The following is a 26,618-nucleotide window of genomic DNA, read 5'->3' as shown; positions in this document are numbered from 1 at the left end:
AAGTCTTTGATCAGTAAGAAAGCCTTAAAAAAGGCTTTTTTGTGGTCCAGCCTATAAGATCTTCTGCTCTGCGTTGCGTCTTTTATTTATTTCCAAATATAGAGAGTGTAGTAGGAGAAAATGAACATACAAAGATGGGTGGAAATACTCACTCATATTCAAAGGTGAATAGATTTCACCTTTGGAGTGTCCCAAGACATAAACGAAACCAGGGGCTGAATCAAACCATTAGACTTAAAGTGGAGATACAAAGTCAGAACACCATAGGCAAATAACAGAGAACAATGATGCTTAGTTGCACTCACTTGATCCACATTACAGAATTGTAGAATTCCGGGTCAATAGACTCCAGATCTTGTAGCGTTGGCTTCTTGTTAAGCATCCTCTTGTAGAAAGGAAGAGTAAATCCAGTGTCTATGAACTTGCCATGGTAGAGAGCCTGAATATTATGGAAACATAAAATATGAAAGTGCAATTCCAAAAACAATACATCACCCACTTGCACACAAGGTCTTATGCTTACCATAGCAATGAAACGGCCAATGAAGCGGAAGTAGGTTAGGTGGTCTGGATTGATGGATGAAGCTGGGTTGATCTGCAGGCAGTAGTTGTTTTTTCCCGCATATTCAAATAGGCAGTACATGGGATTCAGAACCTCATGGGACAGTAAAAAGAACCACTCTCTGAAGAGGGTTGCATCAGAGTCCAAAACAAACCACAGAAATGACGATAGGACAAGGTGGGGGGTAACAGGTGGAAACAAAGGAGAGAAAAAGAGACCATGATTTAGACAAATATAATACAAAACGAGAACTGTAAATTATAATTACAAACAGTGAACCTAAAGTGTCACTCCAGTTCTGTAATATAATAAAAAGCTGTACACTATATCATAAAACACATAGAACTGTCAAACTGATTACTTGATAACTCAAGTCTATTATGTTTTCTAGTAATCAAAGTAAAATTGAAAATGTATTTTCTGCATGATATTTGCTATACAGTTACTGCAAGAGGCTGATGTTCAGTCACATACAAGTACATGTGCTGCTTGCACTAATGAAGTATGATGTATTATTAAATACAAAGATGCATTAATTGCTTTCTTTTGCCTGGAGGTTAGCTTTAACCCTATAATTTCTCTTCCAGGTGATTGTGACTGAATATAAGAATTGATTGCACAGTATATATTATTTATGATACTTGCCAACATCTAAAGGACAAATCAGGGGATTATGACAGCTCTAGCTAAAATTATACTGTACATAACTTGTCAGTAAAACCAGGCCCTTGCACTTTGCACTTATTTGTAAAAAAAATTCTGCAAATATACAGCTAATGATATTAGATTCAAGATAGGCAGAACTCTGAAATAGCAGATTTTTGCATAGTGTTATTCTGAATCTGGAGTTTCACCTAAGGTACAGACATACAAGCCACACAGGTGAACTTAAGTTATAAAGGGTACGACAGTTTACAAGTATCTGTCTACTGACAGGCTGAAGGTTTGATGGCTCCATGCTGAGAGCTCCCCGTATCCTGTCCGTGGTTCTACCCTGTGGTAGAACAGCTTGACGTAACCTACCATAGGGTAAAACCACTGGGAGGACACAGAGAGAGACACAAGAGCCAGAGGACACCGAAGTTGCAAGACCACAAGTGATGCAAGTACCAAGGGATACAAGAAGACCCCCAGTTACCAGATATAAGAACCAAAGACAAAGGAGCAAGATGAACACAAAGGACCTAAACCATATTCCAGGGGATGATCACCTGTAGAGCTGCAAAGTTCTTTGACAGAGATACTAAATGAAAGGAGGAACCCTAACGAACCCAAAGATTGAAACCAAGAGAAAAAGCCATAGGGGAAAAAATAGATTAACAATAGGACAAAAATTGATAGGAAATCGGTTTTATCCCTTTGAGAGAATCTATAGCAGATTTGTAACTTTAAAATGTCATTTTAACAGTACCCAATGGTTTGCAGATTTCCAGCTAGTAGCTAGATGGGTACAGACATTGCAGTATCCTTGCTAAATGTCTGTCAAGACAAAAATCATCTTCAAGATAATACATTTTAATAAATTCATCTAGGTCTATATAGGTCTATGTTAACTCTTCCCTAGATGGAAGGTACAGGAGAAAACCAAAGTTTTGGGCAGCAAGCACAACTTCTATTTCACAACAAATATGAATGTCTGCTATAGATTCCCTTTAATAATACTAGTCAGTTGAAATAGCAACTTCTTACCTGGCAATGCCACCATAGTCCAGGCCTTCTTCACCACGCATAATGATATACAGTCTACGTCGGAGATCGTATGGCTTCATGTTCATGATCTGAGAAGATTACATTGAGGTTACAAAATATGGTCTTTTTATGTAGATTCAACATTTCACTAAAGACTTTGCGAATGTGGATAATGGTAGCTAAACAAAATGACTAAATGGTTGGGCTGATTCATCAAAGCCTATATAATGCCCTTGCCTACATCTGGGTTTTCTATAAAATTTTCTTTCTTAGAAGGTTTTATAGAAATTAAAAAAGTTAGTGCATGTAAACAAAATGTTGTTCTCTTGTAAGAAACCAATCCCCTACCTTTTAGCCTTCTCCTAGGATACAGTGCTTAGGCTTAGCAGCCAATTGCAAAATTTTGATGAGAGGCTCTGGGGTGCTCTGGGGAAATACTTATTATTAAAGGGGTGATTCTTAAACTTTGCTTCATCACTTTGCCTTGAATGGTATTACTTTTATGAATGCTCATTGACTGAAGTTTAGGAAGAGATCAGAGAATTATAACTACAAAGAAAGGGGGAATATTATACCAACATTCATGGTTTTGTAATAGGAAATCAAACAAGTTTATATTGGTGTATTGGTTAGGTGTCCACAATAGTATAAGTAAAATACAAATAAATATCTGGAAATATCTACCACAATTTCCCTGTAGTAAGGGACTTTGTATTAAAATAATAATTTATCCCGCTTATCAGACACAATGGTGCTGGAAAAGATGACTGCAATTGTTAATGACACAGTTTCTAAATTTTTATAAGATTTGGACAGCGTGGTTGGATCATCATACTACTCCGGATTTGGACTGCAGGCTACTCTACCTATGGTTCTCTGCTCCTTTTATGTCTGTCCATTTGAGTTTTTCAAATTTGAGTTTGGGCTTTTCCTATTACATATTTTTGTGTACGCCGTAATCACACTTGGTTTTTTTGTGTGTAGTGTATTTTTTTCTGATTGTTTTGTTTTTCTTTTAATTCTTGTTCTAATTCACAAGTGATTTTTGTCCTTTCTATTGTTCTTGCCTGTAAAAGTTTTTGAAAATGCCAATAAAAATTATAGAGAATAACACAATAATTTAATGTATATGAACCCTGAGGTGAATTTGCTTCACTAGTCAAAACAAACTTTGCATAGAGAATGTTACCTGTTGGAAGGAGTCTTCAAACAACGTCTGTCGTGATACACTGATCTTCACATGGCTGGGGAGTGTGTTTGACTAAAAACAAAAAACACCGAAACAAATACCATAAATACATGTTTTTTTAGAATACTGTAAACAATGATATAGTTTGTATTGAAGACATGTACTGCATATCTTTTTCTTTTGTTCATATGTAGAAAATAAGGAGCACTAAAAAAATGCCTGTTGCATAAAAAGTTTGTTTTGTGTATGTTGGGCTCTATGTGACTCCACAGTAATTACTTACATGGCACAGGAACCTAAACTGATGATATTTCCAGCGGAAGCTTCTGCTTCGGTCATAGGCTCCAGGTGAACTTCCAGGTTTAACCCTTTAAAAAATGAAAGGAAACATTTTATATAAAAGCCCTTTACTAGATTTAAAACACTTCAGTACCTTTACCCTTTCTTATTCTTAACCGCATAAATAGTTCAACGCTTTTTCAAGTTTTTTTGAGCAAACTTGAGCATGGAACAGAAGCATCTAAAGATTTTCTTCCTTTCACATATGGCAGGTAAATGTAGTGGCTTGCATAGACCTTCTGCTGTTCCTATTGCTTTTTTGCACAAAGTAACTTTAGATAACAAACTATTCTAGTTATCTGCGGTAAAAGTGTTTTTATTGAAGCTTAGATGATGTAGCTGTTCCAAGAAGTCACATCCTAAAAATGACAACTGGGTGTGCATTTATGTGAATCCCTAACATTAAAAGGCTAGCCACTTTAAGCAGCCAATGTGCCTTTCATTATTAATTCTAATTTTGTGTCCCCCATTAATAATTCTAAGTATGTCTAAAGTCAGTCATACAAGTCTATAGTAGGATAAAAAATAAACACAGTTTACAACCTTTGTGTAACCTCCTTGTTACACTGGGGCTCCAAGGACAGACCCACAATAGCATTTTGCAAAATGAATTTCTATCCTTCCTTATTTAATGTAGCACATTTTCTTCCCTACTTTTTGCATGCTTTTTTGTATTGATCTATCTTATATAACTGCTTTAAAAAAAAAAAAAACAGACAAAGAGTACTATTATACGGTACATACCCTGAGTCAAAGCCAGGTCTGGGATCCTTAAACGTTGTGGTGCGTGAATTGTGATCCACAAAGTAGCGAACTCCCTCGCTGGTATATTTCATTTCCCATCCTGGAGGCAGTGCTGGCTCCTGAATCATCCTGAAAAAAAGCATAGGGAAGAGATTAATAAATAAAAAATACCACAAGGTAGCAAATAAAATCAATCACAGGCATACTGATGTTATTTCAGGAGAAACTGCAACATGACACAAAATATTTTACACTATGTTGCTATGCGAGACTGCAGTCTCTTTTTTTTTTTTGACAATGCAGCACCACTGCCTTCTGTGCCAATGTTAATGGAAAGACTTCAGCAGTCTAAGTATTTGGGCAGTTCTAGTAATAAAGAAGACTTGGAGATCAGTTCTTCAAGTTCACTGTTATAGCCAGAGAAGAAAAATTCGCCCCTTTAATCTGAACTCGAAGCAGTTAAACAAAGCACCTAATTTCATTATTCATTAGATACGCTTCTTGTATTTAAAAATCTTAGTACCCAAACCTTCTCTTAGTCTACAGGTTGGGTCAGAGATGTAAAATCTGTCCCCTCAGATTTAATTTGAACTCCAGGCAGTTAAAAAACTGTATTTAATAAAACTTATCTGATGTACCTTTACATACAAGATTAGGTACCTAAATCTGTCTTGTTAGCCTACAGTCATTCCTAGGTCGTTCCGAGCCTTAACCAGAAAGTATTGGTCAGCAGAAGTGTAGACTGGAAGGAGGTCAGAGACTATCTGGACTATAGAATATGCTACATAGAATTACAGATCTTTAAAAAGGTAAAAAATATATGACAAATCCTTCTCTCTTTTTAAATACAGAATATTGGAGAACAGATTGTTAATGGTTTCTGTTTTCACATTCTTACCCCTGAGTACGTGGATCCTCCCATTGTGTGGTCCTTGTATTGTGGTTCACGTAATAGATTCTCCCATTATCTTGTCTCTTTTCTGGAAGAGCAAAACAGATAAAAAATGATCAGTAAAAAAGAAGAGCAAGACTATGGATGATGATTGGCTAAACTATAGAACTCCAAAAGGAATAATATGCCATACTGTACACTCACAATCTAATTTCATCCAAAACCAGAATGGTAAAATGGGTGCAGTTTTAAAATGTGTTTTTCTTCTTTTCACCATAATTTCAATTAGGTCCCCCATGAACACTTATAAAAAAGTTTTATTGCTAAATTAACTGATATTTTCTCACAAGGTGTGTTACCTCTGCCTTTCTTAGAAATACTTGTTTTAAGGCATATATTTAATAACCTAAAAAGCTTAAAAAGCTCCAACATTTATATTCACTTACTGCGCAGAGCAACACAGGAACCCCAAAGTCCAGGGTACTCCAATATTTATATTTAACATAAAGGTTAATAGGACTCATGCCTCACAAGCCATCTTGCCACTGGTAACAAATATTTGCAAAATTCTTCCCAATATTGGAAGCAGCACGGTGGCTCAGTGGTTAGCACTTTTAGGCTTTTGCAGCGATACGTCCCAGGTTTGTTTCTCGGCCAGGACACTATCTGCAAGAAGTTTGTATGTTCTCCCTGTCTTTTGCGTGGGTACTCTGGTTTCCTCCCATATCCCATTTGGTTTATTCAGCTTCCTAAATTGACTGTAATAAAGACATATGACTATGGTATGGACATTAGATTGTTTCCCCTTTGAGGGACAACTAGTGACATTACTGAAGTCTTTGTACAGCCCTGCGTAATATGTTGGCGCTATACAGGTACTGTGTAACAATAATCATAATAATTTTAGCTGTCTTAATAGTATGTTTTTAAAGGAGGATTGCAATTTCATAAATGTGAGTTTATTAAGTTAAGTAACATCCTTAAAGATAAAGCACAGTAATTCATACAGTGTGAAATAAAATTTCTAACATTTTTATTTTACTGTAGATATTAGATAACTTATTTTGACTTCCTCCTGTGATTCCCTGTGCAGATACACTCATGATAAGAGGGTGGGTAACTCAGGTGTGCTGCAGTATACATGTGCTAAAAATGATTGGAGGTGACAGCAGTGTGAACAAAAAACATGACTGCTGCTTTTCCTCTTACTGTATACTCTAGGCTGGGGCAGAAAGGTGATGCTTGCTGTATTGCTTAACTGCATTAGAAAAAAAGCAGCTGTATCTCTAAAATCCAGTTTTGATAAAACATTTTAAAGATACCAGATTCACAGTTCTAGTTTTATGTAAAGCTGTATTGGTTTCTTTATACGTACATTTACAGCATGTCTTTGCATTCTAAAAAAGAACTTTAGACACACTCGGAGAGTTGTTCAGGCAATGGCTGTTGGCATGGCCCCTGCTAATTGCAGACCATTGAGTTCGTTCCCCTAACCTCAGTCTTACCACACAATGCCCGACAGACTATATATATATTTCATCCTGCCACCCACACATGGCAGCGACCCCACAAGACTCCCAGGAGATCTATATACTGTTCTAATTATATGATTTAAAGAATTTCAATATAATAAAAAAGCAGGATATTGTTTTGAAATCTGTTAAAATCGTTAACTGTAGCCAATTAAAGCTAAACTCCAGGCAAGTGGCTAAATGCAAAGTTGAGAAACATATATTCACTTTATTTTACCAGCCAGGAATTTGTAATTCTGCCAGAAAGTGATGCCAGGTTGGTGATTTCACTTTTCCCCAAGGCAGTTAAGCAACACAGTTTGGTTGTTGACCCAATGCTTGCCTGCCTGCTTATAAAATGTAGAAGTAGAAGAATTTAGATGAGGTCATCATTTACCTGTGCTTGCTTTTTCTGTAAGCAAGTTCACATTGTTAAACTGACAGCAAAGTGGGTGCCCAGGGGAAAATAAATAACATTGTCTTTGTAGAATGAGGGGAATTTTAAGAAGCCAATATACATGCAAATACAGTTGCATGTGCTAGCTATTTAAAACTACTTTTGTTTATTTTTTAGGGAATTTACAACAACCCTACAGAGCGTTTAAAGAGTTCATGGTTGGGGTTCAAGCTTATTAGTTATCCATTAGATTTTTTTACACTTAGGATTTGCATTAGTTTAAAGAAGATCTAAACCCTAACTGGTGACATCTAATTTTTTTGCATCATGATCAATTGCCATGGTTTCACCTTTCTTTTTCACTTTCCAAAACCTGTACCCCCCTCCCACTCCCAGGTACTATCCTGTCCTTGACCTCTTAAAGTTCCCAAACTCATTCCAATCTGTTTGATATTCTGGCCATATCGATAAAAGACTGGAGCATGTGTGAATGTTACAATCAACTTTATAGTGAATGTTCAACCAAAATCAAACTAAGTTAACAGGGTTCTTTATACTTACGTCTGTGACATTGTTGAAGAGTTCCCCCACTTTGTGTTTAGTAAAACCTATAGTACAGTATGGTAGAAAAATCTCTCTAACACAGCCCCAGAGAGCAGTAAAACCCCAAAAGGATTCTAATCCTCCCCACTCTATCCACAACAAAGTTTTGGTTGAACTTCCACTTTCATGGTGAATCTTTTTTTAAGACATTTTTTTTTGTTTATAAATGTGTTACCTTGATTGGAATTTGTTTTACTTTTTTTGGATGAGAGTTTACCTTAACTCTATTTGCAGTTCCATATTTTGGAACAAATTGAATGAGTAAGAAGAAGTGTATGGCACCATAATGAAAGCAAGCACTAATAATAATCATTAATGGAACTGAACTAAATTCTAATTGATTAAAAAGTAAAAATTAATGTTGGTGCTGCCAACCTTACCACAGAGCCAAAGGAACCCTCTGGCACTGCGGACCTACTCAGGTATGATATGCTATATAAGAAGCTAGTTTGGGTTGGAGATATCCCAGATGGCAGGCCACCAATGTGCCCAAATAAGGCACCTACCACCAACTTTTTCTGGATCACTTCTAATGCTGCTTATGCTCATTGACTGTTAAAAACATCTGTTGGGCTCCAGGACTGAACTAGAAATCTCTGGTATTACCCAAATGACCTGCACACCTTTAGAGACATCGGGTCTGATTTAATAAAGCTCGCCAAGGCTGGAGAGGATAAACTTTCATTAGTGAAGGTGGGTGATCAAGCAAACCTGGAATGGATCTGGTTCAGGATTCAAAGCATTTGCTAGCAATTCATTCCAGGTTTGCCGAATGACCCAACTGTATCCTCTCCAGCCTTAGAGAGCTTTAATAAATCAGGCTCATTGTGCAAGTACAGATACATATGCAGAACAAGAACCCTGGGGTAGGTAAGAATCTAATGGAGTTAAAGCAGTTGCAAGCATTCTGCTTTTACTAAAGTGAATTATGTGCCTGTGGGGGTTGGGGGTCTGTGAGGACTAGCTTATCATATAACACCTACATAAACTTTAGGCTGAGGGTAGCAGCCAAAAAACTTTTTTTTAGCCAATGAATGTCTATATAAATTATTACACGTACACAACTCTCACTGTTTTAAAAGTACGGTCTTAACTTCCTGCCCACACCGCTCACAGACAGAGCAGTCTCTAAGCCAGGCGTTGAGTGCCGAGTCTCACAGGACAGAGCACATATCTGGCGTGCGCCCAAACAGAAGCACAGGCATGATGTTATAGCTTAGAATGAGGGCTTGTTGCAGACTCAACTTCTAAGGAGCTAAGGAGAGTCTATGAGCTACTTTTACAGCATAAAACTTCATAAAAGCACATATTTTTGTGAGTTTTACATTTCACATACATTATGAGAATTTTATTTCCTATGTATAATTAAATTTTTTCTCCATCAAGTGGCTGTCTGCATCTCAGTTTCCAAACTAATATTGAGATAAAATGAACTCCTGTCCTTAATTATCATTTCATGTGATGAATTCTATATATTTGGCATTTTGTATATGATAGTTTTTGTTTAAAAATGTACACTATTACCGTACTAAGATTCCAATTATGACTTTAAGACTGCTTTGAGCAACACTGCATTACAGGATAAGCCTCCAAGAGACTGGCATAGCTTTTAGTAGTTTGCTGAAGGTCTGTGATGACTCACAAACTTACCTGGGACAAGACAAGTAGGAGATTTAGGCTGGAGGAAAATCATGCATACATGTAAGATGCAAGTCGCTTGTTCTATCTACAATTTAAAGTGCTGCCTATCTGTGTAATATTAATACAAATAATAATTAAAGTACGGCAATACATGCACATTTGTATCTTGATTTTGGCACAGTATCAGTAAAGCTCAATGACAGAAAAAGACTACATTCTTCATTACATTTTTCTGTTGTTTTCTGTTCTCTTTTTAAACCTTTTTGTTTAAATTTACATCTATGTTCGCCCCAAGAAGGTTTAATTTTAATACAGTTGACATACTCCGTACCTCTCTTGGGAATCTATTTCAATCAGCAGTACTTGTTTAGCAAAACCGATTATAGTTTTGAAGCTTTCTTATGGTAGTTTCAGGGGACATATCCCTGTGTTCTTAATATGGACTTCATATTAAAATTTGTCTCTTATAAACTTTCCACACACCCTTAGGGGTCCTGCTGCTAAAGCGATGAATCTGACATTTATCAACGTTCTCTTGTGGAGAATCAATTGCTGCCATTTAAAACACATGGACCTGGAAGATTTTTCTTCAGATAAAGTTGCTGGATGTGAGATTCCATACTTTTTAATGTATTAAAAGGTTTCATTCAAGGCTCTTCTTTCCTTGAAAATATACATATTAAGTTCATGCAGTCTACCATGACATGTTTTATTTACCAGACCTTTTACCATTTTACTGCCTGTCTCTAAACGTTCTATCACATCGGTATTCCTTTGTAGGTGAGCTCTTACAAGAGCTGGGCATGGTATTCTAAATGAGATCCAAACTAAAGATCTATAGGAGGAATTAGGATCATTATGAAGGAGTCGGTCAATCATGCACACATTCTAGAAGAGTTTTATGATTATTATTAATATTAAGTCTTTTCTGAGGACACCTTTTACAGAATCACTCCACTTTGCAACATTTTTGATATCCCAATGATAGCTATGGAACCAATGACAATAAGTAGAATGATGAGCATAAATATATGAGCACTAAAAAAATATATGACCAGCTTTACCATCTGTTATTACTGTTCAGTATTTTTATCATTTTGAGCAAATGCCAACTTAATCATTTTAAGAAAAAAAACCTATGTCAAATCTATGAATCTTAAAGGACCATTTTAAAAGCACAGCAGAATAAGAGAATACTACTCATGCAATTATTATTTATTAACTTTTATTTTTTTATTTCTACAAAACTGCCCAAACAATGTTTGGTCAGAGATTGATTGCAAAAAAAAATGAGCTTTGAAGACCCATCTATGAACTGGCAGTATTTTATGCCAGCCCTAAAAACATTACCACCAGATGTATTTTTAAGGTTCATTGGTGACTAGGCTCCTAGGGACTTTGCAGCCTTATACTAGGTGATAACAACTGAATCTTTTATGCATAAAGGAACTTTTTTTTTATTTCCATGGATATAAAATTTCCATAGACAAAACATCAAACCTTGGTAATATTTGGAAAATCGGGGACAGTTAGGCACTGCACAATGACAAAATGTCCCTGGAAACCATTTCAAAAAGTTGGCAAGCATGCAAAACACTGTGAGCGCACGCCAGCCTTGGATAATAGGTTCTGGCTTTATATGTGGATTGTTATACCATTCAGAGCAGAATAGGACACACAGTCTGCTCGTCATCTACAACCGGCTTGGAATATTGGCTTGGAGCTTAAGCCAACCTAGGGTATATATTACACAATGAAAATCCTGTTCATACTCTGGAAGTATTTTATTTTATGGGTACATTGGTACTGGACTGAGAAACACTGTTCATCTACTGGTTCCAAGTAATTTCACACTCTCAATAGTGGTGATGTGTGTGGAAAAACACCCAACCACACCCTGAGCAGAGACAGTGGCTTCAGCCTGTTTACAAAACCAGAAAGAAGGGAAAACATCACTCCTTTTATTATTATTATTATTATTAATAATAATAATAATAATATAAATCCTCTTTATTAATAATAATAATAAAAGGAGTGATGTTGTTTGTAGCAACAGCACAACTTTAGGAATCTTCTTTTTTTCAAGTTGCACTGGAAAATTTTGGAAGTTAGGCGAGGGTGGGAGACACTGAAAGAAGGAGAACTTTTCACCAGCACCAACATACAAATAGCATTTGTTATTAAAAGACTACAGTTATCTTATTTTTTCCATCACAGAATCAAGTTAACAATGCATTTTGAGTGAACTTTTATCAGGGCTTACAAAATTATACAAAATGGAAGAATGGGACTGGTTAAAATTGTGGATTTTTGAGTAAAGTATTTTCTAGCAGGAAAGCTTCAGGAGCTGATAGCTTTATTGGTCTCAAAACCATTGGATATTGAAAAGGTCTTTGCCTATATTGCATCACAAGGGGGACTGTACACGTTTATTCAGCACTCTACATAGCTCTTAAGCTTTACTCAATTAGACCAAGCCTACATATCCAACTGCCCTCTAATAGCTATGGTCTGAGTTGGCATGGCCCAACATGAGCAGACACTTAACTGTAGATTGTGTGTTGATGCTCTTGTCTGTCACTACCCAAACCCTGCCAAAGAATGGGGGTACAGATTCAGTCTTGCATCACTTCCCTCTTTGGTTTCAGTACAGTACCAAGGTTTTGCTTTAAGTAAAAGGTATAGTTCTCCAGATCATGAAAAGAAAATAAACCCAGAAAGTTTTAGATAGCTGAAAATCCCATAGCTGAAATTTGTCCCATAGCTGAAATTTGTAGTGCAGTTACTTTGGAAAACTAACACTAGCAACAACTGCTATGACCAAATTCTTTATTTTCCAGTGTATTCTAGGTAAATCCAGCAGAAAAATCTAATTATTCTGGATGGAAAATGATAGCAATATAACCACAAAAGGCTGGTGATTCAAGCATAAATGATCACAAGTGGCCATATATTGGACACTGTGTGACCAACAGTAGATGGGATGAAATGTCTTATACTAAATATCATCTGTCTTTCTTCCCCACATGCAGAATGCAAAGTTGCAGGAGAGATTGTGATGGTGTCACCTAGCAAAGTGAAGTTTATTAAAAAGACAGACTTTGTCTTTTCTGCTATACAAGATGGCTTGTATACTAACAATCTCACAGGATATCTAAAGTTGGTATTAGTAAATGAGCTTTAAAAAATGTTCATCTCCGTTATAGTATAAGAGATGAAAAGAGAATGTATAGCACCATGTGTTGCTGCATCAAACCTAATAATGGTAGGAGCCTATTTCTCAATGGAGAATCAACTATATTTCTGATTGTAGATCTCTCTGTGTATGACCAGATTTAGACAACCGCAATGGCAAATCCATCTGGAACTCACATAAAAGTAGACAAACCTTTTTTTTCACATAAAAACAGGTGCGGGTTGAAAGGCAGCCAAGGAATAACCAATTACTTCTAGCGAAGCTGTGCCTGAGGGTCCTACTTGAAAAGTCTCAGACAGGAAAGGAACGCATCCAGCGTCTACATAACTACACAACTCAGGGCTAAGGCATAGAAATGACTTTTTATCAATTTTCCAAAGACTTAAAGTGCAACCTCAAACAGCCACCAGGCTACTAGTTTGGAAATTGACCATTCTTCTTAAAGCACAGGGCTCCTGGTCAGCCATAGCAGTGCAGAACTTCCCATAATGCTTTGTTTCTAGTTTCTGAAGACCCTGAACAATGCACATGCTTTAGGACAGACAGGTTTTCTGTAAATGCTCTGACCATTCACAGTGTAAGAGGTGAATGTCTGAATATACATGTAGCGGGGGATGTGCTCAGTATAAATAGTCTATAATTTTGGTTTAAGTCTTGGCAGCCATTGCAATATTTTTCAAAGCATTTTTTCTTAAGATACAATTTCATTCAACTTGAAAATACTGGTATGCAACCAACAACCTACACAACACAGACACAAAAGTTGTTCATTGAAGCTATGGAAATACCACCAGAAATTAACATTTTTTCTGTAACTGTATACACCCAACACTACGCCAAAACGCCTCCATACACCTACACCTGATCCAGTATAATTTTTATACATTAAACACTAAAAACAATTAAATTACTTTCCTAATCCGAAACACTTAAAGCCACCTTCAAATCATCATGCGATTAAAGCCAAACCCGTTGTTCCTCCTACTTCTATAGCTGTACATATTCTAGCACCTATTCTCCTGAAATGAAGCACAACAAGCATTTACCGAATTATTCTACTCATTCAACTAGGCCCCCACTAATTCAGATTTATAAACAAAGATAATTTAACCCATGTAGACTTCTAGAATTCTGGACCAACATGTTCTATGAAGAAACAATCGCATCCAAAATCAATCACATTAGTTTCTTACATGCATACCTGCAAACCCTCCTACCCTTCTTGGGCTTCACAAAATTCTTCCACCTCTAGACAGAAATACAGAACAACCAGTATTTCCTTCCCCATTTCTGTTATTTTCAAATACTTACTACTCTAGGAGTTAATGTAACTCATCAACTAGAACTAAATATATCCAACACTGGGCCACTTACTGCTTTAGAAACCCACATCCTCCACACTAAACCAATTGCTTCAATCTGTGTACTCAATTCAATTGCATCTAAATTTTCTGCTCCATCGAGTACCCAAATGTGGTCCACTCACTTTCCTGTGTCTAAAATGAAAGACATTAAACACCAATTTGGTCCCAATAAACTATATTAACTCACAATTGGGCATCTACCTTCCAATACCAACTTTTTTTTTTAATAAAGTTCACATAAGCACATACTACTGTTGAGTAAGAGATACAGAGGGCATAAAGCTTGAAAGAGTTGAATCAATACAATACAAATTATTGATAAATGTTAAAAGTTTGGTTATAGTCCTGTAGTTCAAAAATCTAAATTTAAGAGCAAGTCAGAAGGCATGGATGTAGAACCATACATTTCTATGGAAAAAGTGGGAGTAATGGCAGTGCTGTGTCGTTTTTAGGTGCACTGGATACCTGGCCATTTGAATTGGTCCAGCTTCTCTATAAGCACCCATAAAGAAGGAAAAAAAAATTTCCATTTGCTTTTCTATATTTGACCTAGACAGTACATCAAACAATTCAGACAAAAATCCATTTTAAATATTAGTTAATGGGCTTGATTTGGGGAATCAGGAAAAGCTGCCTATGGCAAACAAACTCTTAGTTTCAACTAATTAGTTGAAAGGTGGACCAGTTCTGCTTCTGCTCCATTCATAAATCATCTTAATTGCACTTTATTTGAGACTGCTGAGCTGATATTTTAACATACCCACATCTACAAAAATAAAAGAAATAGTTTGTTAAAAGTTTGTTAAGGAGTTCTCGCTTACCCCATCCATTGGGTAGAGGTCCAAGAGGATCGTTGTCTGGTGCGGCAGCCGGGGACTGTGAACAGAGAAACAGCAAGGCAGAAAGTGAGGAAAGGGAAGCAGGTAACTAGGTAAGTCCCCTCTAGTGACAGGACAGTGCTGGACTGGAGACTGGGAAGCTGTTCTGAGCAGGAGATGCCATGTGCTTTGCAGACGTCCCCAGCTGGACTCAGCTCTCACATGTCCGACTTGCTCCCAAACCAGAGGGGAAAATATTGCAGGCCTTTCAAATGAAATCATTCCCACAAGCCACCAGTAAACGCCCAGCTCTTCCCGGCTCTGGGCTCAGATCCTGGCCCCCCTTTCCAACACAGACCCCCTCTCTCACCTCCTCCCCTCCTAAACCAAAGCCTTGGCAGAGCGGTGAGCACAAGTAGCCCAAACTGAAGGAATATTCAGCAACTTATAGGCACCGCTGCTACCCCCCCTTTCTTTGGATCCTGGCTTACAATGCACCTTTCTTCTCCTGCAGTGAGGGGATGCTTTAGAAAGAAGAAGGGAGGTGTGTAAGGGGGGTGTGAAATTGCTGGGAGGTGCAGAAGGGGCGTGTGGACTGCTAATGTTTATATAACTCTCCCTCACTTGACCAGCTCGAAATTCCCTGGGGGGTACACGACTAGTCTCCACTGTGGGCAGCTTGTATCGACCTTCTGAAAGGATCCCCCACAAAATACCAGCAGCAGTTGTGAAAACATATGTAATGGGCATTTGTGCATTCTTATTCTGATGAAACAGAGCTCCATTGCACTATTCATGGGGGGGAATGTGTGGCATGTATTTCCATTGCTTGCCCAGTCATCTCATTCTTCTGTGTGCTCCTAATAACAAAAAAAAATTATAGGCACAACTCGAACAAGAGATTAAGAGAATAGACTAAGCTTTTTTAAAACCAGGTCATTCCAGAGAGTCTACAAAATGTATTTTTAGTATGCAGTGCTATGCTTTTTTAGCAAGTTCAAAATTTGTAATTCTTTTCATGCTTTATTCTAAGTGGGGAGAATAACTCAAGGATATGGATTTTCCATAGTGCAGAAAAGCCATTTAAATGAAGAGTATGTAAACCCAATCCAAAAATTAATTTTTAATGTTTGGCATCGTGCTCACTGTACACATTTTTCTATAGGCAAGTTTTTGTGAATCTGGTGCAGTTTCTTACATTTAGAATTTAACAGAATGACCTGTTGCTGGCTGATAAATCTAAGCCACTATATCAGCATGGTCATCCTATTTTGCATTCCCATATAATTTGCGGTTTAGCTCACATGCCAAATTAAGAAGTGCACATGGCTGGCTTACACCTGAACTAAAGTTCCACTCCAATTTGTTATCAGGCAGTGCTTTTTTGAAGAAAGGGAGAGGCAAAGTCCCTACTGCAATAAGCATTCATACCCACCTGATAACTCTCTGGAGCTGTCAAATTTCTGACCTGCGCATGCAGAACTCCATGTTAATTGGTAGGACAGAATGAACCCCTGCGCACCTTAGCAGGGGTTACATCATCCCGGCCTGTTCAATCAAGATGGCTGAAGATCGAAGAAAGAACGAAGAAGATAGTGGCCTGCAAAAGCATGGGGACAGGTGAATATAATACAGCTTAGTTCCACTTTAAGGCTGTCAGCCTGCCACAAGAAGTACTGCTATTGGCAGAGTCTCCAGGTAAAAAACCTTTAATAACAGACTGGCAAAAAAGTAAAGTGTCTCTCAACACCTTACTGCCTATGTAGTTATCATATCTGTTTTTGTGTCACTTCCCTATTTCACAGTTTTTCTATGTCACATTATTGATAAAAGCAATCATTATACAAGATTAGACCATATTATGTATAAAGAGAGAGCTGTACATTTTAGAATAAAAGCATTCTTGCGGCTAAATGAAAAGTCTTCCTATTTTATTTACTTTGTGATCAGAAACTTTTCTCCAGCACTCTGTATATCAAGAAAGAATTACACTTACAGTGAGGAGCTTTCAAAAAGTATTTTGCTCCTCAAAGTAATAATGATGTGGCAATTGTTGCAGCAGAAAGAAAAAAATAGAAAAGAAAGATAGAAAAGAATACTTATACAGGAAGGAAGAATATATTTACCTTTCCAAGAATCTTTTTTGTAAAATACCATCTTTCTCTGCTTCCTTGCCACTGCAAATATACTATATGAGCAGGTGGAGAGGTCAAAATTTGGCAGGTGGCAGGGAAGCCATGAATTCACATACATGCGGGTGTAACAGTGGCTAGGAAACTGTGACAATGCAATGTTTTAATAAATAGGCTGTATAAAAGGTAAACATGTACCTACTTTTACAGGTATGCTTTTAAGGGACCCCTTTAAGAAAATTATATATAGTGAGTAAAAATGTCTAACATAGAGGGAAAAAATTACACATTACACACCTGTGCGGCCACCCAAAGAGTGATACCCCACCTAAGGAAAAGCGAGGTCATATTTAAAATAAGGAGCTTTTGAAATGTAGGATGTTAAACTCTCACCACCTATACTTTTAATGGAAAAGCAGCTTAAATACAGTTTAGTGCAACCTTTCTCAACCCCTGTATGAACTCTTGTAAACATTTTTAGCTTTCATTGGACCCCTGAAATGTGTTTTTGATCTATGCTCACAGGGGTCCTCTTCTGAACGCAGTCTGACATTGAGTTGCATACAAACATACACTCAAATATTCTTGTTTCCTATTTTATTTCCAGCCAAGTCTTTTAGAAGTGGTCCTACTTTACTGATAAGCTGGTCAGGAGAACTGATTCTGTTTTACTCCAGATCAAAGGAGTCCACTATAGTGCATATAGAGGTTATTCAATGTTACTTAATACACCAAATTTTGAAATGAGAGGAACTTTTTTATTTACATTTACTCATGAAATCCTTATGTGTTGTACAAAATATAAACTTCTTGCAGCCTAAAGGGGAATTTAACTGGATGCAATAAAGAAAACCAGTTCTCAAACAAATCGAAACACGCTCATGTTTGGTTGTTAAAGTAATAATAGGCAAACCATATATGTACAGAGGCATACAATATATAGATTGCTGTTATTTATATTGTAGACATGAGCTGCTCCTTTATTGCCATTCTGAAGGTTCAGTGCTTTTTTTCTGCTCAGCACAGTATGGTCATCATGGTCATACATCACACAAAATAACTGCAAATATTTCCCATAACAAAATATTAAACACATCTATTAGATATCAAGGGCCAATTTCTTTGGTTGAGGTTTGCTTGGCATGACATGTCGAGGAAAATTTTACCAGATCCTAATGTTTAGGTTCTATTACAGGTAGCAATGATGTCAGACAAAGTGTTTTTGTTATTCCATGGAAAGAACAGAAGAATTTCTTACTGTAATTGCTTTGAGTTTGCATGTGAATAATATAAAAAACTACTAAAGCATTCCTAGCATGTGGTATTACTTTTACAAAAATTGTTTTTCTTTATATCCAGGTCTAAGTTTTTTTGCCATACAATAGAGGCAAGTGAGTGGCTTCACTTTATTAATTTGCAGTTGAAGTGGAACTAAACCCGCATCCCAATTTCCTCACAGAAAGCTGCCATCTTATTTCTTCCCTTCTGGTAGATGATCTTCGGTCATCTTGATTGGCCAAGCCAGGATGACGTAACTCCTGCACGGGCGCAGGAGTTATTTCATTCTAGGAGTACGCAGGGGAAGTCGGGAATGGAAGATGTACAGGCAACCAAAGCTTAACCCAGCGACTGCGCAGTTCAACTTTTTGCCATAAACCCAGAGCGATCAAGAAGGTTGGAGGGATTATTGCAGAAGGGACATCGCTTGTTCTTTTTTGCAATAATTACCTGCCTGATTGTGGATTATTAGTTCCAGTCCTCCCCCCTTTTGTCCCAACCTGAAATATACCTTGCAGAACTTTACAAGAGAATGATAACAAATTCAGCTATTTACACTTGCTCACATTTCAAATTATAACCCAAAAAAATCACGGCCCTAATGCAGAGCTCCAGGCAAACCCTCACCCCTTCACTGATGAAGACTATAATGCTTATTTTACTAGGTGATTATCCAGCATAGCATGCCTTACCTGATACAAGTATCGTTGACTCAGCTGCTGCATTGCCCCCTGCAACTGATTCCTCTGTGTCTGCCATTGTTCGTAGTTGCGGACGTACTCAGCCGTAGGTCTCTGCCATGTGGTGGTGCGAGTATTGTGGTCAACATAGTAGTATCGTCCTCGACTGTCCACTCGCTTTTCCCATCTGCATGAATGAAATATAAATGTTTAATTGCTGCAGGTGCTGAAAAAGCTTTCTATAGCACCCTTCCACACCTGTGTAACAAAGAGCACATGGCAGTGACATGGAAAGAAGTAGCAAAGTGTGAGGTCTCACCCAGGTGGCAGAGGTCTTTCCCACGTCGTGGTCTTTGTATTATGGTCTACGTAATAAACTCGCCCATTGCTTAGCATTCTCTGTTCCCACCTAAAACAGAAATGTGGGTTTTTAAGGGAAACAAAAACCAAAATAATAACTATTTTAAAGAATGTCAAAAACAAAGTTTAATGTTTAAAACAGTCAATGGCATTGTGAGCAAGCACTAAGGGGAGTCTGCAAATATGTAAAATTTTGCTTTATTTTTTTCTCAAATTTTTCTATCCTGCAGTGATTCCTCCAAATCAGGTCTCAAATGTATATTTGACACCCACCACAATGCACACAAACTAGGTGGACTGTAATGCGGCACACATGTATATCAGAAAAATGAATCCACTTTGTTTCCACCACATGGAATGTTGTAATAAATTACAAAATTTAAATAATTTTTTAGAATTTGCTTTCTTGGGCTCAGGGCCGCTGACAAAATAAAAAAAAAATTGTGCAAACAGATGCCAGGAGGGCTGCCAAGTCGCAGTGTAACCTGGTGAGTGTCTGCCACTGTGGCTTTGACTGGAAATTCCATCATCCTAATGCCTGTGTCATGTCCAGCCCCACAGTAAAACTGGCACCGACATCTGAGTTGTGCCATGCCCCCACCCTGCACACTGCATGCATTTTGTCTGTTTTGTGACTATATTAAAACCTGACAAGTTTACCACACATTTTGTACCTGTCTCCTATGGACGCTTGGCTGAGCCGATACTAAGACTACAGTTACAGAAAAAACTGAAGCTGCTGAATCATAGTAAGCTTTAAAAATAAGTTCATCTAAATCAATGGCTCCTTGAATATCCTTCAGGTGACAGGTACAAACCGATGCTTATTCCACAACACAGGGTCCTAATGAAAATGTGTCTGGGTAGCTTAGAACTTTTTATATCTTTCCTTTAATTTTATGGTGCTGTGAAAAAGGATTCTTGATTTAACTGTTTGCCAGGGCTCTGTTACTTCTCCTCCTAATGCCATTTCTGCAATAGAAGTGATATACATGCAACTTTCTGGCAGCTTGTGTTTGCTTTGTCAAAGCCTTCAGCATTTGAAACTACCAGTAGTATCGGACACCTGTGTTTCCTGCTGTGTAACGTACATATACCCCAAGCAAGCTACCTACTAAAAGACACAGCAGCGAACAAAATAAAATTCTCCTTTAAATGAGCTGTCCAAGGACCTCCTCTGCCTGGAGTGGAATACAGTTGTATGATGTCTGCACTGCTTTATTTAACATGGTACTACAAACCCAGGCCCAAATGAATTCACCATCAGGGGATGTATCTATGTAGGTCCATGTCCATAGGAATTGTAAGCTCTTTGGGGCAGGACCCTCCCCTCCTCCTTTATCACTGTCTGTATCTGTCTGTCATTTGCAATCCCTATTTAATGTACAGCGCTGCGTAATATGTTGGTGCTAGATACATCCAGTTTATTATTATTATTATTATTATTATTATTAATAATAATAATATAAAAATAATAGGAAATGTGTTAAATGATAATAGCTATAATTTTTTACAGACCACAACCCACCCTGGACCTCGGAATATTCAGTCAATAAGGTAAATATAAATATTAAAGGTAAAGGTAAATATTCAAGTTACAACAATTTTTAAAAAAAAAACAAAAACCTGAAGGACTAATCCCACTTTTATTGTCTGCTTGTAGTGAAAAGTAATAATTCCATTGCTGTGAAAATTAGATGGAATTATATAAACTGTTAAAGTAAATCTCACATTGTGGTGAATTACCCCTAAAGTCTTAAAACAAAAAAAAATTGTGGTTCTATTTTTTTTCCTTTTTAAATTTGAACAGCCAGAAATAAGCAGACAGACAGACAGCATAGCAGAAGTAAAACAAACACAGTTCAGCAGGGAAGATTGATTTGAGCTCATAGTCAAAAGCCTCTGGATTTGAGGTACCTTGCGGGTAGTGTAACTCTGCCCAGTTCCTCTATGGTCAGGGCACAGGGCTGCAATACATCTTCCAAGTAGCCTCACTTAATGCAGGAGGAAACTGCTGCCCAGTGCCAGAGTGACGGACACAGAGTTGCTTTGTGTTGAGACGGAGCAGCTAACGTCAGCCAACTCCGAAAAAATTAGATGAAAAACTTTTGCACATCGCACCCACAATCTTCACCTTGCTAACACCTCTGTTGATGTACAATGGGGGAAATAAATGCTTAACACGTGACTGAAGACACACTTAGAAGAGAAACAAAGAAGGAAAGGCAATAAAAATGGCTGCTTTGGAGCCAATGTTTGCCTTTCCATTCCACCTAGTCTTTCCGTCTGTGTGTTCCATATTCTCCGTCTACCTTCTGCCTGGCTCATTTCACACATCCTTGTCCTTGGGATTTTGGCCAAGAACATTCATGTGACTGACACATTATTATTTACCTACTAAATAGCTGTCCAGCTAAGAAGTACGGCTTTAGAGGTGCAATGGTCTCCAAAACATTTAAAGCTTGCTTAACTCCAGGTAAATAGCTAAGTACACTGATAGGATACACATATCAGTGCTGTTCTTGTACTTCTGTTAAGCTGCGTACACACCTGCAATTTTTCTCGTTGGAAAGGATCTTTCACGATCCTTTCCAACGAGAAAAGACTGCACGATGCATGAACGATGCTGTACATACAGCACCGTTCATGCTCTATGGAGAGGGGAGGGGGAGAGCGACGGAGCGGCACCCTGCTGCGCGCTCTCCCCTTCCCTTTCATTAGGATCGGTCGTCGTCCATCGTCCATGGATCCGCCAGGACGGTCGTCGGACGATGGACGACGACCGACTGTACACACGGCAGATTTTCGCCCGATAATTGGCCGATACCGATTATCGGGCGAGAAAAATTTGCCGTGTGTACGCAGCTTTAATGCAGTTCTGAGATTTACAACCCAGGATGGCATTGCAGGAGATCTATTTTATCTCTGTTGCAGTAAATTACACCTTTAGGTCATGTCCCTCCCTATGCTTGTGACTGGACAGAGACGGAGAAGCAGTAGACTTACAATTATACCTAAAAGTCATGTCCCTCCCTACGCTTGTGACTGAACAGAAATGGATAAGCAGTAGACTTACAAGCTTATATCTCTGGTCTCTCCTCCTATTATCATGTTTCTCGTTAGCACACAAGCAGTGTAGCATTATAGCTCCTTGTGCTTATTCTACCTAACCAAGGCAACGCTCTGTTGTTCAGTGGATTGCAAGAGGCTGACACCAAATCAAACTCAGGTACTTGCTTGTATTAGTAAAACAACTGGTGTGATGTATTATTGAATTGAAAGTTGCATCAATGTGTGTTATGTATGACTGCCTTCATCTTCAGCTTTAACCCCCCTGGCGATCTAATTCCTTCCAAATTTCCATGCAAGAAGTGGTACAATTTTTTGCATGGAAATTTATTTTTCATTGTAGGCTGTAATTCTTAGGCATAACTCACTGATATTTAATAAATTTAATATTAAACTTTAAAAAACAAAACACAAAAATTTGTTTAAAAAATATATAAACATGTAAAGTAACTGTATAGTAGCATATATAATATATATATATATATATATATATATATATATATATATATATATAATATAATTATATATATATAGTATATGAATATTTCTTTGTATTGGACTCTACAGCTATTTTGTATTGAATCCAATACAAAATTATTTGAATTTCCTGCCGATAAGTCCCGGCCGCAGCAACACATGTACCGACGTCACCAGGAAACCCTGTAGATTGAATCTGCACTTCGCAGCTGGAGATCTGAGGAGGCAGACTAAATAAACTGTATATTATATACAATTGTCATTTGTATTTATAAAATACTGTTTTCATCTGTTTTGCATTTTAGTGCTTCTGATCTCCTACAGCCTCATTAAACCCTTTCACAAAATTACCCCCGATACCCTCCTGAGAGTGACAATGGGGGTGCACACCTGGGCACCTCAGCATGGTCATATGACCAGATATTCTTTTAGTGAAGGTTGCAGAATTAGAATTACTGGAAATGACTTTCAAACTTACATAAACATGTTCAAACTTATATGAGATTTTTGTGGGTTTTCATCTACTTTAAACCCATAATCACTGAGAAGGTGTAATGGGTAACACTTGTGTTACTTACAGTAAAAAAAAAAAAGAAAGAATCTATAGTATGCTCTATCATAGCTGTATCGTTATGCAGAACAAATTCAATTCTGCAAAGCGGTAAATCTTCTGTAAACCCTATTTTAAAAAAAAGAAATGTAAAATAACAGCACAAAAAAGTAAAATAAATGTTTAATTTTAGCCAGCTTTTACAAAGTAGTTTATTTGCTCACTCTCAGCCTTTGAAACTGAGCATGAACAAAATCTCCTTGCAACATCCCATGTAGGATACACGGGACCAGGAGCTCAATGTGCTCACATAAAGGGGGTTTTCACAGTTCAGGCAGAAGTTTTCCAGGAGTTCTAAGCAGGAAATGTCCAGTGTAGAGAACAGAGCCCCTCACAGAGCTGTACATAAAGAGGCAGTGAAAGCACAACCCTAATTACCTATGACTGACACTGCAGCCTCTGACCTCACCCACCAAACAAACAAGCGCTCCTGGGCCTCCTGTTAACCCTTTTTTGTACAAAAGACAACACGACAGGTTAACGCCCCTAGCACACAAACAAACACACAAGGCACCACACACCAGGGCAAGGACTCCAGGGGCGTCATTATAATGGAACTATTTTGATCCAGATGTTGAAGATAAAGGACAAAGCCAGTGGATTGTTCGGATGAAATACATGGTTGTTTAGTGGTGCACCAACTCTCACATCTACCATTGTATAAATAAAAGTGACTGCATTTTTTTAAAAGATGCAGTTCTGCATGCTCTTGGTCACTGGTCACTTCCCTGCATTCTAATTTTACCTTACTACAGTAGTGATACCCTGCGAGTTTTAACTTTCAGCTGCCAAATGGCAAAACGCAATCTAAAGAGTTTAGGTAACAAAGTTGGCTAAACTGAAAAACAATTTAAAGAAGACTCTTCACCTATATATAATCAGATCACAGCACCCTTCTATCTTCTGCACGTTGCTCTGGACTGGTCGGAATTAGTTGCAAACCTCATTCATGTTATATTTATTTTATCCAAAACCTAGAAAGCTGCAGGGCAGCAGAAGGTGACACAGATTGCAAATTCCACCTAAATAATGCAAACACTGCTTTTGGGTGTTTAGTAAAATTCTTCTAAAATAAAGTTTGAGGTCATGTAATAATGAATTGTAACTTCAGGATCAAAACCTTAAAGCCGACCTTGCATTTTAGTGTAAGGTTTGGCTTGAAGGTTCTGGATCACACATATTATGTGCTCCCTTTAAAGGATCAGTCCCCCAAAAGGATAGTTGAGTTGCAAGTAGAATCTGTTGGTGTGAGTCAGTCTCTGTTGTCCCATATGGCTGGGATACTCCAGCTGTAACCAATTCAACTCTGTTCCAGTCCACTTAAGAGTTATTGGTATTGCCACCCACCTGTGTCCAATACCTAATTATATAAAATAAATAAAATATCCAGAAGGGGTAATGGGAGCCCTTAATACTGCAAGTATGTGCATATGGGTATGCAGCACAGATAATATACTCCCCATGATATTTAGGAATTTATCAGGTTTAATTCTGTCTACCAACAAATGAAAAAAAAATATGTTGAGTGGATAACCCTTAAATGAATATATAGCAAGTCTTACCCTGCAGGCAGACCATCTGAAGATGGAGTGGCTACAGTAGATTGGAATGAGTCAGCCCCAGTGGACTCCCCGTTTGTCCCAGGAGGTAAACTTGACCCTGGGGAGGGTGTAGAGCTGGTTACACTAGTGGATCGCGTACCACCTGAAGAGATTACATCAATGTTCGTGGGTGTGTTGGAATGATCTCCATTAACTGTAATTAATCAAAGAATCAACATTATAAGTCTTTTGGTACAAGAAACATCACCTAGCAAGCAATGAGCGGGAGAGAAACATCACCTAGCAAGAAAAATACAGCTGCAAATAATACAAAAGTGTATAATTCTATTCTGTCGATCTTGTAAGTCACACAAACATCTACCACATTGCAGGGCCAAACAGGTGACACCCTTATCTCCTGCTTAAGCTTAGCACCTTGTTAAGTTACCTGCCAGGTCCCTGGACACTGATGTTCCATTATCACAGCATCCCACTTCTATATCTCAACAAAAGTAGTTTGCCTAAAGTTCTGTTTTAATTCTGAGTATAACAATTTTAAGCTGCAGCAATGTCCCTATTTAATGTAATCCTATAAATTATACCCCTGACTCACAACAAGTTTCTAACTGTAGACACGGACACAGTTGGATGGAAATTAACTTAATGTAATGACTAGTTGGCGCCTAATTAGACATAAGTAGGATAGGAGACAAGATTCATTTCTAGCTACAAACCGAAAGTTGTATGGAACACAGGCGTTCATCCAAACAGTGCCCTCAAAAACATAGCGCAGGCTTAGTTAATTTGATTTTTTTCCTATTTACATATTGATGGTTAAATCTAAATTGTGACCGGAATCCTACCTTATATTTTTTTCACTGCAAGCATATACTGTTAAAGTTGAGGGGACTTTTAATAAATGCTGGCGGAAAATCCTGCAGAATCTGATGCTTGCTGGAGTTTAAGAATTTAGGTCCCCTGCTATGCTCTGTGGCTTAATCCAATTAGAATAGTCGCCATTGACCCCAGCATCATAGAATTGTTGGAAGGAACCACAGCATGCAGTAGTTGAAAATATATTCCAGGTGCATTAAAACAAAATATGTTTAAAAGTTTTACAGTTCCCTACTCCAAAGCAGCAAAGTGTGGCCCTTACCCTCTGTTTGGAAGAAATGCTCTCTTTGCCAAAATCCAAAAGCCACTGTTAAGCCAGATTTAGAGCTCTCCATTCGGCACGAACTTAGCCAATTGCAGAGCTTTAGGTGTTACTTAGCAGAGGGCGAGTTCAACCTCTACAAAGACCACCGGAAAAAGCAAAGGTCTCACCTTGCAGTTGCTGGTAAAGGACAGGCTTTTCTACTCAGATTGTGCTATGTAAGACATTTTCCTTCTAAAGTGTTTTTCTACACTAGGAATGTATGTACCCCATTTAAACTAAAAGTTCAGTTGGGCTTTAAAAAATTTAAAACAGGAAAAAAGTATCTTTAATCTAAAATAATTGCAAACCGACAATCTAAAAAATTACC

General features: G+C 37.8%; 1 protein-coding gene across 1 annotated transcript in view; it reads right to left on the bottom strand.

Annotated features, from left to right (window-relative positions):
* The window catches only part of WWP2 (WW domain containing E3 ubiquitin protein ligase 2), a 55,224-nt gene that overhangs the window by 9,133 nt on the left and 19,473 nt on the right, over positions 1-26,618 (bottom strand). Inside the window, exons 6-16 of the mRNA XM_072422549.1 lie at positions 25,114-25,306; positions 19,355-19,444; positions 19,048-19,222; positions 14,949-15,003; positions 5,422-5,503; positions 4,524-4,652; positions 3,724-3,808; positions 3,441-3,512; positions 2,252-2,340; positions 524-683; positions 306-439 (exon numbers count right to left, since the gene is read on the bottom strand). Of these exons, the coding sequence (XP_072278650.1) occupies positions 306-439; positions 524-683; positions 2,252-2,340; positions 3,441-3,512; positions 3,724-3,808; positions 4,524-4,652; positions 5,422-5,503; positions 14,949-15,003; positions 19,048-19,222; positions 19,355-19,444; positions 25,114-25,306 (1,264 nt within the window). The remainder of the gene's footprint in view (positions 1-305; positions 440-523; positions 684-2,251; positions 2,341-3,440; positions 3,513-3,723; positions 3,809-4,523; positions 4,653-5,421; positions 5,504-14,948; positions 15,004-19,047; positions 19,223-19,354; positions 19,445-25,113; positions 25,307-26,618) is intronic.

This window comes from Pyxicephalus adspersus, chromosome 9 (assembly GCF_032062135.1).
Source record: "Pyxicephalus adspersus chromosome 9, UCB_Pads_2.0, whole genome shotgun sequence".
Taxonomy (NCBI): domain Eukaryota; kingdom Metazoa; phylum Chordata; class Amphibia; order Anura; family Pyxicephalidae; genus Pyxicephalus; species Pyxicephalus adspersus.
Note: the sequence above shows the minus strand (reverse complement) of the source record. Positions and strands in the feature narration are given on the sequence as shown.